At 36.1% G+C, this 19664-nt stretch overlaps 1 protein-coding gene and 1 long non-coding RNA gene across 2 annotated transcripts; both read right to left on the reverse strand.

Annotated features, from left to right (window-relative positions):
* Window positions 1–1284: 1284 nt before the first annotated feature.
* LOC130589719 (uncharacterized) lies at window positions 1285–4030 on the reverse strand. Its single transcript, XR_008967356.1, has 2 exons — window positions 3533–4030; window positions 1285–1552 (listed from the first exon to the last, which is right to left on the reverse strand). It is a non-coding gene; the product is annotated as an uncharacterized LOC130589719 (long non-coding RNA).
* A 4053-nt stretch (window positions 4031–8083) lies between these two features.
* LOC109135754 (uncharacterized mitochondrial protein AtMg00810-like) lies at window positions 8084–12389 on the reverse strand. Its single transcript, XM_019251304.1, has 2 exons — window positions 12230–12389; window positions 8084–8496 (listed from the first exon to the last, which is right to left on the reverse strand). Exons 1-2 carry the CDS (start codon window positions 12387–12389, stop codon window positions 8084–8086), a joined length of 573 nt encoding a protein of 190 aa, XP_019106849.1.
* Between the last annotated feature and the right edge of the window lie 7275 nt (window positions 12390–19664).

Raw genomic sequence — 19664 nt, forward strand, 5'->3', positions numbered from 1 at the left:
CTACATCTGAATCTATGGCCTGTGAAGTTTTTGAATTGGTGCACCTAGACATATGGGGTCCATACAAGGTGTGCTCTAGGAACAAATACAGGTACTTCATGACCTTAGTTGATGATCACCCCAGGGCTACTTGAGTGTACTTACTGAAACTCAAGTCTGAAAGCCAAGAAGTGATCAAACATTTCAGCAACTTTGCTGAAAACCATTTTGGAAAAACATTATTAGATCAGATAATGCACTAGAATTTGATGATGGGCCATGTAGAAAATTCTTTGCTGGAAAAGGAATTGTGCACCAAACCAGTTGTGTTGACAGACCCCAACAAAATAGGAGGGTGGAAAGAAAACATAGAAATGTGCTTGAAATGGCTAGAGCACTCAGACTACAGGCATGCCTACCATTTAGTTTTTGGGGTGATTGTGTAATGACATCTGTGTATCTGATCAATAGGCTGCCTAGTGCTGTCATTCAATACCTAACACCCTATGAAAAACTCTTAAAAAGAAAACCTACATACCATCACATAAAAAAGTTTGGATGTCTAGCTTTTGCTAGCAATCCAATCAGAGACAAAGACAAATTCATGTCTAGAGGTGTCCCATGCCTGTTCCTTGGCTACCCCCATGATAAAAAGGGATACAAGATGTTAAACCTAACAACTAATCGAACTTTTGTGTCTAGAGATGTAAAGTTTGTAGAACATGGGTTCCCTTACAATAAACACAATACTAGACAATACCTCAAGCACTACATACACCTATGCTGATACACTAACTGTGATCTCTCAACACACAGATCTTGAAAATGCACCTGAAACACCACAAAATGAGGATATATACCCTGAGTCACCACCTGCAACTGAACAAATGCCCCTCATGAAAATGATACCTCTGATGGTGCTATTACACCACCTGCTCCACGTCCAAGAAAATCAAGTAGAGTGTCTAAATCACCTTTCTTGATGTCTGATTATGTGATCTAGGCAGGAAAACCCTCTACTCTTCATAATGTGGGAGAGTCTGATGTATCCCATGCCTTCACAGCCTTTGTAAATCAAGTAATATTTGTTACAGATCCCATAAAATTCAAAACTGCTGTTTAAGAAGACAAGTGGGTGAAAGCTATGAATGAAGAGCTTAAGGCTTTAGAGAACAATCACACCTGGACCCTTACGCACTTGCCCCCGGGTAAGAAAGCCATAGGGTGTAAATGCTTTATAAAATAAAGTTCAACCCAGATGGTTCAATAGATAGAGAAAATGTAACACCCCAGAAATTCAAAGCATAAGAGAAAGAAATAATAATAATAGAAGTATAGGACGATGGCGGAAACATCGTCTTCTGGGAAGGTCACTACTACAAGAAATGTGTTTAAATATCTAAGTGAAAAAAAACAAACATAAATAAATAGTATAAATAAATTAAATTGATAACCAAAAGAGAAAACTAACTCTTAAATTAATAAAAGAGTCTAGGCCTAAAACATCTAACATTTTAATGCTCACATCTCAACCCGAGCCCAAAACCAAATAAGATCGTCATCAACATATATCCTGCAAAAATAAACAACAAACATCCACAATCAGTGGGGAGTAACTAACAGCTCTCCCAGCTCAATTAGGATCCATGTAGAAGTTATCAAGCGTTAATAAATACTTCCTCCGTCCCTTAATAGAGTGCCCATTTCTTTTTTGGACACTATTCAAAGGTAAAGAAAGAACTCAAAAAAAAATTCCAATATATAAGAAAAAACATAGTCATGTGGGGTCTTGTTTGATTCGTCTTATTACGTACATTAAGAAAATCTAACTTTTATAATTTTTACTAATATGAAATTAAAGATATTAACGATACAAAACGTGCATTGGCAAACGTGCATTGGAGAAATGGGCACTCTATTTAGGGACGGAGGGAGTAAGTCCCAACCAACATAAAAGATCAAACTGAACCAAATAACAGCAAAACAACAACTAACAGTTTAACATGGTTAAATAAAGTAAATCATGAATAGTAAACTTAATATAGACATACAAGATAAAAAACATAAGCCTCCAAAATAATATAAATAGATTTTGAGAAAGAGCAGAACGTCAGTGGATCGCAACCCACTTCCTAAGGTTTGTCAGATCGAAATCTCCAGACAGCCTATGGGCTTCCGTTCCGTATTGTATGTGTCTAAGAATGGCCAAACTCCCGATGCAGGATAGTACCCAGCTCAGTACTTCCCAACCTCTCGGACGACAACAATTAACCCAGGTAATACCCCTAAATCGCAACCTAGGTGGTTGGCATGTTCTTCACCGGGGACTACATCTATCCCACCGGATATCTTAATCTCAATAAAATATTTCCACAATTAAATACAGTAATTTATTCATCAAATATAAATAATAAGGATACCCTTCAGGCCTTACACCTAAAATCAGCAGAAACTAGGATCGCAACCCAAGAGTCTCAATTCAACAATATTTATTCTTCTCAAAGTAATAGTAATATAATACTAATAAAAATCATTTCACCCAACTAAAAAGAATAAATCTTTCTTACAACATCAATATACACCAAATACACAATATAATCAGATACTCCAATACTACACTCTCGTTGTCTGAATTTGGGTACAAGGTTAATTACAACGTTAGCTATAATACCCCCGGTACATAACTCTTGGCGAAACGATGCTAAAGACAATATTATTCTCCCTCGAGTATTGTAACGTCGACAACTTAGATATTGATTTATGAAACTACAATATTATTATACTCTCAATATAATTACAACAACAATACCATCATAAAATAAATAAGACACTCACAATATTATATTATAACTATATGTAAATATATCATTCAACTCATGTACACATATAACAATAGTCATACATAAATGTACTAATTAACAAAGATAGATGTAATTCCCCACAACAACCCATTTGACTTGTCAAGCACTATCCCTTTTACTGCTACAGACAAAGGTGTAAAATATATATTAATTAACAAAAGATAAGTAATTATCACAACTAACCATCTACCTATTTCAAGAACTTACAGATCAAGAATATTATACATCACGGAGGATGTACCAAAAACTTTAAGATTATGTAAGACATAACAATCTTGTTAACAACTATAGAAAGAAAAGTCACGAACAAAACTCTTTCTTCAAACACGACTTAAACTAGCATACATCAGACATTCATGCTCTTAGTTACCAACATCATGATCGTGTTAAAGCTAACTCATAACTGTATAATGATATGATTTACAAAATTTATTAGCCAAAGCATAAGTTAAACTGAAGACAATAAAACAAGAATTCTAACCAGCAAACTCGAGCAAGAATAACAACACAACAGAATCATTGTCTTCCACAATATTTAACACTCATAATCATTCATGTATAACAAGTATAACATCAAAAATATGAAGCTTTACCCACCCAAAAATTATAGGATATAATTTACAGCAACTTAGATATTAAGACTAAATAATTTCTAAACGGACTCTAGTCGTACTAGGTTCGCCATTAGTTACCTTTGAAGACCTCCAATTGCTTGCATTTTCATTATGTACTGCTCTGCTCCGATCTTGATTCCTGACAATTTGTAGCTCTGATTCCAAATCTCTCCGCTCATAATGAAGGCCCATATGTCCTAAACATGCTGTCCAAATTTCAGGGCGATCAAACGGTTCGATCTTCCGCGATGATCAAATTCGTGAAGGTACGACAGGGAAACAAAACCGGGTGACCCGTCTGATTGAAACAGAAACTGCAGTCTCGTCTTTCCCTCTATTCAAAAACAAATTACACCACGAGCAAGATCTTTCCGAGTAGATAGATTTTGACTACTCACACGTCCAATTCCGATGAGAAATGAAGGAGATACGATGCAAACGAAATGGGTGTGCATAAATGGACGAAAAATGCAAAAGAGAGAAGAAGAGTTGTGAAGCACCTTTTTTTTTTCCTGATCGGTTCAGCAGCCAAGGGAAATAAAAAAGGGGTTACAAGTTGAAATTGATGGGGTAATTATGGGGTAACAAAATGGGTGTTACAAAGAGATTTTAAAGGTCGAAATAAATATGAAAATAACTCTCATACAAGACATAATTTCAGACAGCTTTTAGGAACATAAAGCTTCATGTTAAAGGTCGTGCAACGGTCCAAAACGCGCTAAAACCGAATAAATAAAAATACTAGATCAAACCCGCATTTTTAAATAGTAGAATATATATATATATATATATATATATATATATATATATATATATATATATATATATATATATATATATATATATATAAAATTTCTAATCCAATAAATTTGACAAATACAACATTTTAAAAAATTGGAAAACAAATAACATAAGATATAATATTTTTAGAAGTAAAATATTATAAATTGGACGGAAAATAATAATTAAGAGAAAATAAGTCGAAGAAATTATGAGCGAAAATTCGTGGTGTTACAGAAAAGGCCAGGTTGGTTGTGCTTGGCCATAGACAAAAAAGGGGTAGACTATGAGCAAACTTTTGCTCCTGTGGCCAAACTCACTACTATGAGATCCCTTCTAGCTGTAGCTGCACTGAAAGAGTGACAAGTCTGCCAAATGGATGTAAAGAATGCCTTTTTACATGGCACTCTTGAAGAAGATGTGTATATGCATCAACCTCCTGGGTACACAAGTCAAGGAGTCTCTATTACAAAGGGACAGGGGGGGTATCCTGCTCAACAACAAGTATGCAAGCTTCAAAAGTCCTTGTATGGACTAAAGCAGGCACCAAGGCAATGGTTTGCTAGGTTATCCACTGCCTTGAAAGAATATGGCTTTCTCCAATCCAAGGCTGACTATTCCTTGTTCATAAAACTGAACCAAGAGAGCTTTGTGTGTGTCTTAGCTTATGTATATGAGCTTTGTGTGTGTCTTAGCAGGTGATAATGCAGTGGATATCAAACATGTGACAAACTTCTTGTCCACTCAATTTCACATGAAAGACTTAGGGAACATCATATACTTCTTGGGTATAGAAGTAGATAGAAGTGATGCATGGCTCTTTATTTCATAGAAAAAGTATGACATGGACCTACTTAAAGAATTTCACATGTTGAGTGTCAAAGGGCTCAAACTTCCTATCGACCCTCATGTGAAACTTCTAGCTGATTCAGGCGAATCCTTATCTGATCCCACTCCCTATCAGCATCTCATTGGCAAGCTCATCTATCTAATAATCACCAGGCATGACATTGCTTTTGCAGTCCACACCCTGAGCAGTTTATGCATAAACCATCTACAATCCATATGCAAGCTGCAAAACGAGTCCTAAGGTACTTAAAGAGCTGCCCAGGATAGGGAGTACTGTTAGCCTCTTCATATGCAGCCATTCTCACTACATATTCAGACAACGATTGGGCAGGATGCCCTCTCTCAAGAAAATCCACCACTGGCTTTCTATTTGGCAAATCCCCTATATCATGGAAGACCAAGAATCAAAATGTAGTGGCCAGGTCCACTTCTGAGGCTGAATACAGAGCTATGGCTCTAACTACATGTGAAGTTGTATGGCTCACTCAGTTGCTCAAGGAACTTGGAATTAAGTTCACCAATCCCATCACTCTCAAGTGTGATAACCAAGCAGCTCTCTCTATTGATGTCAAGCCTGTGCACTATGAGAAAACCAAACATGTGGAGCTGGACTGTCATTTTGTGCGTGACAAAGTCAATCAACAGGTCATCAAACCTGAGTATGTATTCACACATGGCAGACATCCTCACCAAGAGTCTACCTGTTGTTAAACATCAACATCTTCTCTCTAAGATGGGAGCACAGTCTCATTCTTCACTCTCATCTTGAAGGGGAGTGTTGGAAATATGATGTCAATATAATAACTACATTAATGATGTAATAGGCTGTTGTCATAGTAGGCTGCTGCTATTGTAGTGCTACTGCTATTGTACAGGACTATGACCCCTTTTTTGTCCTATTCAGTCAAGGTAGTACTAGGTATTTCCTAGTTTATCTTGTAGTAGACGTGGTTGTAGTAGGGACTACTATATATAATTAGCCTAGGGTATAATAGAGAGGCAACTTTGGGATTGCCACATTCACCGAGAATTCAATAGAGAGCTTCTACTCTTTCCTGCTCATTTCTTTTTACTCTTCATTTTCACTAACATCAAGAGAGTTTGGGATAATCTTGATGAAGTTGATCCACTTTCACGTTTTGATTGTGGTAATTATCGATGTACAATTATGCATAATTTTCTTAAATCACAACAAGATAGACGTCTAATTGAATTTCCATGAAGTTAATTGATGGATAGGAAATTATGTGAGGAAGTTTGTTGTTGATGCAGCCTCTGCCAGCAGTTTCACATGCTTATAGGATGCCTATCAGGAGGAGAAACACAATAAATCTATTAAATTTTTTCTAAAATTGTTGAAGAGTCTAATGTATGGCTTTTATGGTGAATAGAAGGATATTTCATTAACAATCCGATGACATAACACCTAAATCAAATCTATATTCATCTAACTAGCATCATTAATCCATTCTGGTAGTGAAACGAGATTTGAGCAGAAGAATGTCAATTATTATTGTGACCACTACAAGGTTCCTGGTTGCAGTATGCAAATATGCTTCAAACTTGTTTATGTTCCTCCTACTGATTTGATAAAGGTAAACGTGTGGTTGTTGTTATCCATAGTGATGAAGCTTCCAATTCTAATCATCACAATCAACCATATGTTACTCTTTTTACTGAAAAACATCACAAATAGCTCATGAACTTGCTGTAAAAACAATCCTCTAACACCTCAACAGAAGTATATACAACTTCTTCATCTAAGAAGGCTTGTGTAGCAGGTAAAATTTGCTGCTCCAGCACTACAGTTAGTTCAGCATTCCTGTATATTAGACAACGGTGCTACATATCATATATTCTATGAACTATCTTTCTTTGGCTGATTATGAGTCTACTGATACATCTGAAAAAAGCATCACTAAATCTGATGGCTCTAAGGTTGCTGAGACATATATAGGCTCTATCTGTCTCACTGATACATTTACATTACATGTTATTCTATATGTTCCAGGATTCAAATATAATTTGGTATCCGTTCCTATAATATGCAATGACTTACAATGTTCAGTGATATTTGATGGTGATGATTGCTTATTGCAGAGTTCTTCAATGAAGACTCAACTTCTTGGTAGTCTTAACCACAGTCTTTATTATGTCCTTTTTTCGACCTGGATATCCAGCTACTCAAGTTCATGACTCAATTATTCAGAATATATTTGTTCGCATTGCACAGGAATCACAGAATGAGAGAAGGAGAGAAATAGGCAGATAATTATATTAATTGCATCATCCTGAGTGAGCACCACATTACAACTTAAATACTACTAGGTCACTACATTATTTTCTTAGTAAATGATAACAGTAATAAGAGAAAGAAAAGGACGATAAAAATAGAGTAGTGACAGTACAATCAAGGAAACTTCCTAGAAGGATAGCCAAGTAGATTGATAAGGCTATATTGCCCTTAATACTCCCCCTCAAGCTGGTGGGTGTAGCTAAGGTGAAGCTCCCAACTTGTGTGAGTGAGAAATATGCAGCTTGACATGAAGAACTTTGGTCATGATGTTTGCAACTTGATCAAATGAGGAAACACGAGATGTAGTGATTGTGCCAGCTTGAATTTTTCCCCTAACATAGTGACAATCCAAGTCTACATGTTTAGTTCTCTCATATAGGATAGGATTGGCAGCAAAAGACAAGGCAACCTTGTTGTCACACTTAAGAACAATAGGGGGAAGATTCTTAAGCCCAAGATCCTCCAGTAAGGATGAAAGCCATGTTACTTCACATGTGGTTAGAGCCATTGCTCTATATTCTGCTTCAGCAAATGATCTAGCCACCATAGGTTACTTCTTTGTCTTCAAACTCACTGGTGGATGATCTAGAAATGTGCAATAACATGTGGTGGATCTTCTTGTGATTAGACATCTGGTCTAGTTACTGTCATAGTAAGCTATGAGCTATGTAGCGGATGCCTTGAGAGCTAGTCCCAGCTAGGTATCAAAAGAGCCTCTTGATAGCTTGCATATGAACACTTGTTGGTTGTTGCATAAATTGGGCTAGGAGTTGGATTGTAAAGGTAATGTCTGGCTTTGTGATGGTAAGATAAATGAGTTTGCCTAGAAGTCTTTGATATGGAGTAGGGTTAGGTAGAACATCATCATTATCATGGGTTAGTTTAAGGTAAATGTCCATGGGAAGTTGTAAAGGTTTGGAATTAAGCATGCCATACTCTTTGAGAATGTATGAATTGCATTTGTGTTGAGAAACAAAGAAGGCATTTTCAGATGTATCCACTTTTATACCAAGAAAGTACCTGATGAAACCTAAGTCTTTCATTTTGAAAGTGTGAGAAAGAATGGTTTGGAGATCTTTGAGGTCAGTGAGATGAGTGCCACAAAGTAGAAGGTCATCTACATATATTAAGATGATAATGACACTACTAGAAAGATGTGTTTGGTGAAAGGATTGTAGTATGACTTGGATTGTGAGAATCCAAGTTGAAGCAAGGTAGTAGACAACTTGGAAAAGCATTGTCTAGGTGCTTGTTTTAGGCCATGTTAAGCATTATTTAGTTTGCACACAATATTAGGGTGAGCTTGGGGAACACAAGAAGGGTCACTGGTTCCGGTGATTCTACTGCCAGGTGTGGTATAGCCAGTGGGAGGTTTCATGTAGACAGTTTCATGGAGGTCACCATGTAGAAATGCATTGGTGATATCCATTTGGAAAAGCATGTTAGTGTGCCATAGCTGCAACAGCTAAGAGAGTCCTTACAGTCAACATCTTTGCAACAGGTGCAAAAGCTTCGGAGTAGTCCACCCCATATTTTTGCTTGCAACCCAAAATTACAATTCTTGATTTGTGCCTTTCAATGGTGTCATTTGGGTGATATTTGGTTTTAAATATTCATTTGGAGCCAATGGCTGTTTTTCCAGGTGGTAAAGTGGTAACTTGCCAAGTGTGGTTGAGTCTAAAGGCTTGTAACTCAGTATTCATGGCTTGGACCCAATGTTCATGTTGAACTGCATCCTTGAAGAAAATGGTATCAAGTTCTTTTGTGATGAGAGAGGCTAGGAAGCAATGAAAGGTTGGTTCAATAAATGTGGAGGCTAGGTTAGAAATGTGAGGTGGATTGTAGGGAGTGATGTAGTGAATGTAGTCCTTGTGCCATAATGGAGGAACATGAGTCCTTGTAGATCTTCTCATAGGAAGAGGAGGAGTGGTTGGTATTGTTGGATGTGTAGACAGGTTGAGAGGAGGAGGGGTGATAGGTTCACCAGTAGGGGATGGAGAAGGAGAGGGTCACTAGTAAAAAAAGGACGATTTGCGTCGTCCCTTCATTTGCGTCGCACAGAAACGGAAACGACGCACAATTAGGATTTGCGTCGCATGTGGGAAGATGTGCGACGCAAATCACAAAAATATGCGTCGCACCTGAGGAGGATGGGACGCACATTTCTAATGTGCGTCGCACCTGTAGAGCATGCGACGCACATTGGTCTCAACTCTCAAATAATTAACGTCCTTTTGTCTCAAACAGCAGGAGCGCTCTTTATCTTCAGCAAACCCTAAATTTCACTCTCACCCTCTCTCTCACCTTCTCTCTCTTCAGCGCCTCTTTGTCTCCCTCAAACCCTAAATTTCTCTCAATTTTCACCTTCAATTCTCTCAAATCCGTTCGCCTTCAATTCTCTCTCAACTCTCTGAACTCTCTCTCTACTCTCATATCAACCGAAGTAGCAGTAGCCTTCAAATCCGTTCGCCTTCGATTTGAATCTCCGTAGTAGCAGTAGCCTCACACCGCCGCTTCAAACACCAACGAAATCAGTTTTTTTTTAACTCCGCCGCTTCAAACACCAACAACGAAGAACGAGCACCGATTAAAATTGAAAAAACACCTTTCGTTCGAAGAGCAGCGAATTTCTCAGGTATTTTTTAGTTCAAATTTATTCTGAATTTCTTTGTTTTGTCATATTTATGTTTATTTTTTATTTTAGATCTGGTTTTTGGCGATTTGAAGAAAGAGATTGAAGAACGAGATTGAAGAAGGATATCTGGTTTTTGGCGAATTTCGTTCGTTCCATTCGTGTTTTTTTTTTTTAGATCTGTCTGTTAGATTGGTTTTTGGCGAATTTAGATCTATTTTTTTTAGGTTTAGTTTTTTAATTTCGTTTTTTTTGTTGTATGTTAGATCTGGGTTTTTTATTTTTGATATTTGTTAGATTTTTTTCGTTTCTTAATCGATGCAAGACAATTTGTATGTTATATCGTTTAATTTCGTTTCTGTTATCTCGTTTAATCGATGCATTCATGCGTTTTTTGTTAACGTAAATTATGCGAATGGATGCATATATTTGTTAGATCTGGACATGGATGCGTTTTTTGTTGTATGTCTCGTTTTTTGTCCTCAAATGCAGTACTAAAGCATTCATGCTTTGGTACTGCATTTTTTTTAATTTTTTACATGGGGTCATTTGCGTCGCACCGTGTATACGGTGCGACGCAAATTGCTAATATATCTGCGTCGTACCGTATACGACGCAGATCATGTCTGGGCTATTTGCGTCGAGGCCTTTGGCGTCGCACCCATGTCCGACGCAAATGGGCGCCTCAGATCCGACGCAAATCGCCATTTCTGTACTAGTGGGTGGGGGTCTCTCAAAAGCATCAAAGGAAAGGAACTCATCAAGTAGAGAAGGGGAAGGTGTGGTAGAATTGGCGGGTGGAATGGGTTCCATATAGTGTTGTTGTGAGGTAGAGTAAATGGGGAAGATGTTTTCATGAAACCTAACATCTCTTGATACAAAAGTTTACATTATCAAGAGACTTAAGAGCCTGTAACCTTTTTGGATTGAAGGACAGCCCAACATCACACAAGCAACTCTTCTCATTGCAAATTTATCACTAGGAAAAAGAGGAGTTTGCAGCAAAGGCAAGACCCTCAAAGACTTGCAGGTGATCATATGTAGGTGTTGTATTAAAGAGACACTAATATGGGGTTTTATTTTGCAATGATGGGTGTTGGCTGTCTATTGATGGTATGCACTGCTGTCATAACACATTCAGCCCTAGAAAGAAGAAGGAGGCCTGCTTCAAACCTCAAAGATCTAACAATTTCTAGGATGTGTCTATGCTTTCTTTTCAATCGAGCATTTTGCTCAGGTCTTTTAGCTTCACACAAGAAGTTTGGTGTACAATGCCATTAGTGGAGAAGAACTTGTTACATGGAGCATCATTTAATTCTAAGGCATTAACAGACCTTATGAACTTGATTTGCTTTTGAAAGTGAGTGTTAGCATATTGTAGAAAGGTTTCTAGGGTGGCAAGTGACTCAGATTTATACTGAAGTAGGTAAACCCAAGTATGCCTGCGATGGTCATCCACTATTGTTAAAAAAATATATGTTTTTTTTCCTTTGGAAGCAACTTTGTAGGCCCCCCAGATGTCCATGTGTATGAGTTCAAAGGGAGTGGAAGCATGTGAGTCACTCAAAGATAAGGGAATTCTGGTGAATTTTGACATTAGGAAACTTAATTAAGCATACCTTTTTGTGTTGCTTGATGGTTAGTTCAATAGAAGGGATAAGTTTATGTTGGCAATAGGTTCATGACAAAGCCTGTGATACCATAGGTCCAAGCTATTGTCAACATTCGGTGTAAGGGTTTGGGAAGAGTACGTGGTTTCAGAAGACGCTTGTAACATGGTGGTTCTGTTTGCAACACTTGACTGGAGTTTGATCATTACCAAGGTTGGATTGGTTCAACAGGTAGTACAACCCATGATTTTCCTTTCCTACTCCTCTTATCTGCTGAGTCACATAGTCCATGATCACACAGTGTGTAGGAAAGAATTGAACTTGATAATTAATGTCTTTTATCAATTTTTTTCACATACAATAGATTGTGCCTTAAGAAAAGCACACACAACACATTATGCAACACAAGTCTAGATGGCAGACACACTGTGCCAGTGTGAGAAATGATGGTTGTATCTCTTGCACGTAGGTTATTTTTTTGTTAAGTGAGTGAGTGACATGTGATGGTTGAGTTAGATAATGAAAATGAGGGGCGATATGGTCAGAAGCGTCAGAGTCAATGATCCAGGTGTCATTGAGTTATGTTGCTTAATTAGAGAAAATCATACCAGAGAAGTGGTTATCCAACTCCTCATCTGTCTCAGAGCCTTTATTCTCGTTCATGAGTTGAGGCATCAATTTCCTGAGTTTCTCGACTTGTTGTGGTGTGAAAAGAACACCAACAGCAGCAGGTGGCGGGACAGGAGAGCTGTGAGCAACAACAACCATTTTAGGTGTTGAAAATTTCTTTTTGAGTGCCATTTTGAGGAGGTGTTGGGTTGTGGGTTGTATTATGGTTTGGCCTGAGTGTTCTGTTATTGGAAGTTGTAGGAGGGGTGCCATTTCAGAGGTTCAACAATGGTCCAACATTTTTCAGTTCTATGACCATTTTTTCCACAAGCATTATACACAAGAGTGTTTCTATATCTGTCATTTTGAGCTTTGCTATATATAACAGTAGCATCATGATCAATTTTGTGGGTGTTCAATACCTCTCTATGTGCCTCTTCTTGCTGCAAAGCAGCAGATGCTATTTCAACAGAAGGCAGACGAGTCAGCAGTAAAAGTTGGCTCCTCTGTGAGTGATAGACATCATCTATTCCATTTAGAAATTGAAATAGTTTTGCTTCTTCTCTTTGCAAATGTATAGCTCATAACAGCTCTTTTACTTCATCAGTAAGATTTACCACAACAGGCAACAAATTTAGAACATCCAATTCCTCCACAATAGCTCTCACGGCAGTATAATAATGTTCATTAATAGGCATAAAGTTCTGTTTAATTTCATACAACTCCCAATTAAGTTTGTATTTCCTAGAACCATTTGTAAGAGCAAAACATTTTTCTAGGTTAAGCCAAATTTCTTTAGCAGAAGACATGAACATTATAGATTTTTTGACCGTGGGAGGAACATTGTTAGTGATCCAGGCAATTACCATGTGATTGTAGTTTTCCCAGATTTCAGCTTTAACTTCATCATCTGTTCATTTGGTGATAGTTCCAGTCACAAATCCCAGCTTGTGTTTTTAAGAAAGGTTTATCTCCATGGATCTACGCCAAGTTTTGTAATCAGATGGCCCTTGCGACTTGTCTACTTGGATAGTGCTTACATCATCAGAAGGGTGCAAGAAGAGAGGATTTAATATATCTTGATACAACATTCTTCTAGATAATTTTTCTCAAGGGTTCAAGAAACTAAGAATTTTTGGAATTTTTAGAAGAATAGAAAAAGATGGAGTTTTTGAAAGAGCCTATGAGATAGAAAGCAGGAGAGAAGAAAAGAATTTTAACATATCAATTCCTTAGTACAATCGTGTGCTCTGATACCATGAAGACTGAAAAATTCAAAGTATATTGGTTCCCATTGCACATGAATCACATAATGAGAGAAGGAGAAAGATAGAGAGGATGCAGAGAAATAGGCACATAATTATATTGATTGCATCATCCTGATTGAGCACCACGTTACAGGTTAAATACTACTAGGTCATTGCATTTTTTATTTTTTTTTTACTAAATACAACATTAATAAGAGAAAGAAAAGGACAACAAAAATGGAGTAGTGATAGTACAATCAAGGAAACTTCCTAGAAGGATTGGCAAATAGAGTGATAAGGCTATATTGCCCTTAATACAAGTTGTTGAGGTTCCTTCTACTGTTCTATCTGCTACTTGTGATGTTGATCATGACAGTTCAAATAAGATCAAACATGTTGTAAACGAGGCCAAGCTATCTTAGAATGGGGCATCTGCCGTTTAGGCTCACAATGGATCGGAGATGGGTCGGGTAGACCTCCATCCGCTCCATCACGTGCGACCCAAATCTCTACCCACATCATCCATCACCCACCAAGAATTTCACCCATATCCGCTCCACCCATCAACCGCCGGTTTAAATACTTGTATTAGATCCTAGTTTAGAGATTCATTCATTCATTTACTTTTTCCTTTCTTCTTTGTAAGAATTCTCTCTCTCAAATGGACAAACTAGTTCTTAGTATATGAGCTTAATAAAGAGAGCGAGGAAGATAAAAATATTGTCATCTTTGATTGATTTCTTCTGCAATTTTGTTTTACAAAAATTACAATTGTAGAGTAGTTGGTTAGTGAAATTGTATTTCAAATAAAAAATTATGGGTTTGAGTCTTAAAATACACATTTTTATTATTTAATATGTCTCTTTTGATTGCACTGGTGCAGGGGAGAGTACATGTGTTAATATGACATATTTTTTCCTTAGATTTTAGATTTAGATATGTATATTTATAGATTTGTATAATTAATATCAATTGAATTTGACATATGATCTCATTAATGGAAGATATATAATACATATTTCTTCACATACTTTTGACTATATATTAATTATTAATATATCCTCATAGTTAATTATAGATTACGTAAACTTAACACGGCTTGCCCAGGCGTAATACCAATATAAATACCGAACATCAACAAGTATTGTGTTTATCGTTTGAAATAGTGTTGTACACTAATGTTACTAACCATTGAACCAATAGTGTGTGTATATATGTGTGGCACCCTCTGGTTTTATAGTTTAATCCCTTGTTTTAGAGTCTTTGTATGGGTTTTTCCCTCTTTTGTATAAAAAAACAATATTATATAAAGTGAAAGTATTGGGTAAGACCGTCTGACCCGATACCTTTCGTCGGACGGGCTGAGCCCATCAAAACGCGGGGGCTTTTTTAAAAGTAGGTTTCATGGCTGGACCAATAGTTTTCATCAAGATATTTAATCTTCACAGTCACGTTGCTTCTAAGAGTTTCATGGCTGAATGTGAGGTCCTTCATAGCATCCGACATCGAAAGTTAAAAGAGAAAACATGGAGAAGAAGAAAGATGAAGACTGGAAGAAGATCATGGAGATGCCAGATCTGAGAAGAAAAAGAAGAAAGAGAAGCCCACGTTAATGGCAAGAACAACTCCAATTACCAAGATCTCTTCACCGGAAAAGCGGTTGTTGTTTGGTTTCTTTGGCATCTGCTTTTTCTTTTTTTTTTTTTATAATTTCAAGATCTCTAACCCAGTACATCAAAGAGGAGAAAGGAAGACTAGAGCCACGCCAAAGAATCAGATCTTCTTTGGCATCTTCTTCCCATTTATTCTTTCAGTTGGTATTTTCCATTTTCAGTTGGACTATTTTCCATTTTCAGTTGGACTATTTTCCATTTTCAGTTGGACTTTGTTTTGTTTCAGTTGGACTTTGTTTTGTTTCAGTTGGACTTTATTTTGTTTCAGTGGGACTTTGTTTCGTAATATGTATACCAACTGAAACAAATAATGGACCAACTGAAACAAAAATGGACCAACTGAAAGAAATAATAGGCCAAACTGAAAAGAATAATGGACTACCTGAAGAAAAATGAAGACTACCTAAAAAAAAAATGAAGACTACCTGAAAAAGAAAATGAAGACTACTGAAAAAGAATAAATACCAACTGAAACCCAAAGTAAGTCTAACTGAAGCACAAAAACTAACTGAAAAAAAAAGAAGACTAACTGAAAACAAAATGAAGACTACCTGAGAAAGAATGAAGACTACCTGAAAAAAAATGAAGACTACCTGAAAAAAAATAAAGACCAACTGAAACTCAAGTAAGTCTAACTGAAGCACAAGTGCTTCTAACTGAAGTCGTCCGACGAGAATATTGCGTCGGACGAGTCCGACAAAATACGTTCTCTTATATAAAATAGAAGAAATCTTAAATCAAGTAGATACAATATTAATTACGTGGGTTTAATTTATTGACCTTAATGTGTTTCACCGCATAGGTACTAGATAGAGAAATAAATTTATTATTTGAATATCACAAAAGCTATTTTTATATCAACTTTATTATAGTAAATTTATAATTATAGTGTTAGTGAGCAGAATGCCACTTACTGTTAGGGATTTTATCCTTTGCTCGACTCAGATATATACGGTAACTATACATGCCAGCTTCGGTGAACCTTTTAAAGCTGAAGATATATCCGCGCCTGTAAACATCACCATTATTGTTGTACAGCTACCTCGCTTACTCAAATTGTGATTTAGCTAACTTTACACGATCGCGTCCTGATTTATATTAGCAGATCTCCCTTCCAATATGAAAAAGACAGACTTAAGACTTTCCCCTCGCAAGCCTGCATTAGTGAGGAGACACTTAACTACTTAATCAAGATAATCATGAGTGCATGATAAGGACACTTTTATCTATTACCAAGGAGACATATTATTCCAGGGTAACTACGTTAGCATCGGCCCCCATATTTTGATAATCGCAATCGGAGGAGTATGAAATTGCTTTGCCAATGAAGTTGATTATTAGAATGTTCTATCCAACTTATCTAAACTTATTAGTTAGTTGTTAGACTTCATATGAACATATCAAAATTTTTTAGACCTTATTTTATAAGAGTGTCAAACCTTAATTTTGTTTATATTTATTAAACTGGGTTTATCTCAACTTATTTGAATTTATATAGAACATATCAGACCTTATTAATTTTTATTATACCTTGTGTAAACTTATTTTCTATTATAAGAATTGAAAATAAAATGCACAGAACGAGCCGATATTCCACATTTCTCAACAAATGAAGTGTGGGTAAACCAATGTCACTTTTTGTCATATGATTAATAAACCTGTCAAGCAGGCGGGGCTAAACACTTGAACTTAGTCAAGACTGACGTTACTAAGGGGATCAAAGAAGCCAATGGGTATTAATTTATGTGCTAGGTTAAACACCGCTCTTATCTATCAAAATTGTCCATATCTTTTTGAACTAAAAAGATTATTTTTGCTTCGAAGTTCACAAATTTGTCGGGATAAAAAAAAAGTTTTTTCTATGTAAATGAAATATATACTACAAAATAAAGCCTCATTAGAGACGAAAAATTTTGTCTCTAAATGGGTACAATCCGTCTCAAATTGCAATTAGGGACGGATTTGAGATGTAAAATGGGACGTCTCTATAGGAGGCGTCTCAAAGATGAAAATTTGCAACTCCCTCTCAAACTTGAGACGGATTATATTCTATCTCAAATTTGTGACAAATCATATTTCATCTCAAATTTGAAAAGGGATACTTGTCACAAGTTCTAAGATGAAATCTTTCATAATACATCTCAAACTTGAGACGGAGTTCTAAAGAATATGTATCAAATTTCCAACGACTTGTTTTTAGAGCACATCTCAAAATTGTGATGATTATTATATAAGCCATCTCAAATTTGTGACAGGATAATTCAACATTCGTTTCAAATTAGGAATTTTGTTTTAAAAAATTATATATTCATAGTTGTCTTGCTATGGTATGTAATCATAGTTCATAAATGATAATATCTCACACTTAAAGGTCTAATTAACATTTACAAAAAGGGGATGGAAAGTAGAGTAGAATTTAACAAAAAGATCCACAATCAGCTCAAGAGAATGTACAAGTCTTAGGATCTATCATACAAAATCTACCCGAATACCAGTCTTTTCGAAAATGGCGAGAATAAGAAAGAGAGAGAATGAAGTGTGTTTCTTGATAGGGTGCTCCTTAAGGGACAGAGGAACAATTATTCTTTTAACAATTTTCAATCAATTATCTTAATATATTTTGAGACGAATTGTCCCAAATTAAATTTTCGTCTCAAATTAGTAACAAGATAAAAAGTTCTCCCATTAGTAATGAAATAAAAACTTCGCCTCAATTTCGTAACAGAAGGAAAATTTTGTCTCAAATTAGTAACGAAAACAAAATTTCGTCTCAAATTTGTAACGGAAAAAAGGTCGTCTGAAATTAGTAACGGGAAATAATAATTCGTCTCAACTTAGAGACCAAATATACAACGCCCTTTCAATTCTTTTTTTGAGACAATTAATCTAAAATTCGTCTCAAATTTAAGACGTAATTCAAATTCATCTCAAATTTCGTCTCTAATAACACCTTATTTTGCAGTGATATATTATCACTAAACAAATTTACAATCAAACCCAATATAGTGTGGAACAAACCAATTAGGTTGGACCCCTCCTCCATAGACAAGTATTAGACAACTACATTCAAACTACTAGAAAACCAATTCAAATTCCATACACAACCATAACAATAAAAGAAGTTATACATGTTGGAGTACAAGGTGACACTCGAGAAAGGGGGGTTTGAATGACTGACAAAATCTAATCGATTTTCGCAAAAAACTCGTATCGCATAGTGCCTTACACTTTGTTATTCACTAGTAAACTCTACGATTGATGTTTTTGCTCGAACTCGATTGTATCAAAACACGAAAACAATGAAATCAAATAATAAGACACAGATATTTAACGTGGTTCAATCTCACCTCTGAAATCTACGTCCACAGATTCTACTCTTTTAATATTTGAATCTTAAAATACCAAACTCTTGTTACAATATGATTCTCCCACTGCTAACTCTAGTAGTGCTCCCCAACACTTAACCCTAAGTGTTATACTCTCTATAATGTGAGAATAATTACATAAAGAATGAGTCCTCAAAAGTGTGCTTCTTATTCAAGAAAATAGAGAATCGTTACAATCGTTGTTTAGAAACTTTAACTTACTAGAACTCTGTGTCGTATACTGTAGCAATTCGTTTTCAGCTCTCAAAATTTTCCGAAACTAAATTTTGAAAATGTGAGTTGTTATGATTTCTATCCCTTATATAGTTTATCAACTGAATAAAAAATTAGGAAAAAATGATTTAAACAGTTTCAACTATGGGAGTCCTGACAAAAACTTAGGATCATGATTTTAGGACATCGTCATTAGACATTACGAGTCATTTTTATATCAAGTGGACCTTTACTCAACAAAATTTCACCAAGACATGAATCAACACTCTAATCAATATATTTAAAGGAGGACACAGGCATAATACTCAACTAATTTCGAGATATTAATCCCAAAGCACAAAGTATCTTGTAAAGCAATCATGCATGAAATTCAATATAATTACCTTGATCACACAATTGAGATATGCTTAACAAATTGTTTTTCAAACCACTTACCAACATCAGATTCTCTATGAAATGTGTTAGGGATTTGCCGACATTTCAAATACGAGTTATTTATCCCTTTTTGTTATCGCCAAATGTAACACACCCTTTATGGTAGGCTACTAGTGAGAGGAAATGATATTTATCGCTAGTCATGTGTCTTGAGCAGCTGTTGTCGAGATACCATAGGCTGCGTCCTCTCATGTTTGCTTGGAAAAAGATCACTTGTTAGTTTTACTATCTGCTTGAGTCCCTTTGTCTTTCATTGAGCTTCTAACAAGTCTTTTCTAACCCAGATTTGATTTACGTTCTTTACATTTTCTACAACACTCCTTTTCTTGATATTACAGTTACCCATAAGGTGTCCTTTTTCCCACAAAAGTTGCAATCAAATATTTAGGTAGATCAACATATCTTCTTTTACGAAAGTCTCTTTTGAAATTTCTGGCACTGTGCCGTACACTATGTTGCTGACTTGTATATCCCAAACCA

This window comes from Beta vulgaris, chromosome 8 (assembly GCF_026745355.1).
Source record: "Beta vulgaris subsp. vulgaris cultivar EL10 chromosome 8, EL10.2, whole genome shotgun sequence".
Taxonomy (NCBI): Eukaryota; Viridiplantae; Streptophyta; class Magnoliopsida; order Caryophyllales; family Amaranthaceae; genus Beta; species Beta vulgaris.

Excerpts from the sequence above, each read along its gene's own strand:
- LOC109135754 (XM_019251304.1), bottom strand. The coding sequence starts at position 12,389 with ATGGTTGTTGTTGCTCACAGCTCTCCTGTCCCGCCACCTGCTGCTGTT. Across the intron at positions 8,497-12,229 it reads GTTGGATAACCACTTCTCTG|ATGACCTTCTACTTTGTGGC; the intron begins GTATGATTTTCT and ends TAATATATGTAG.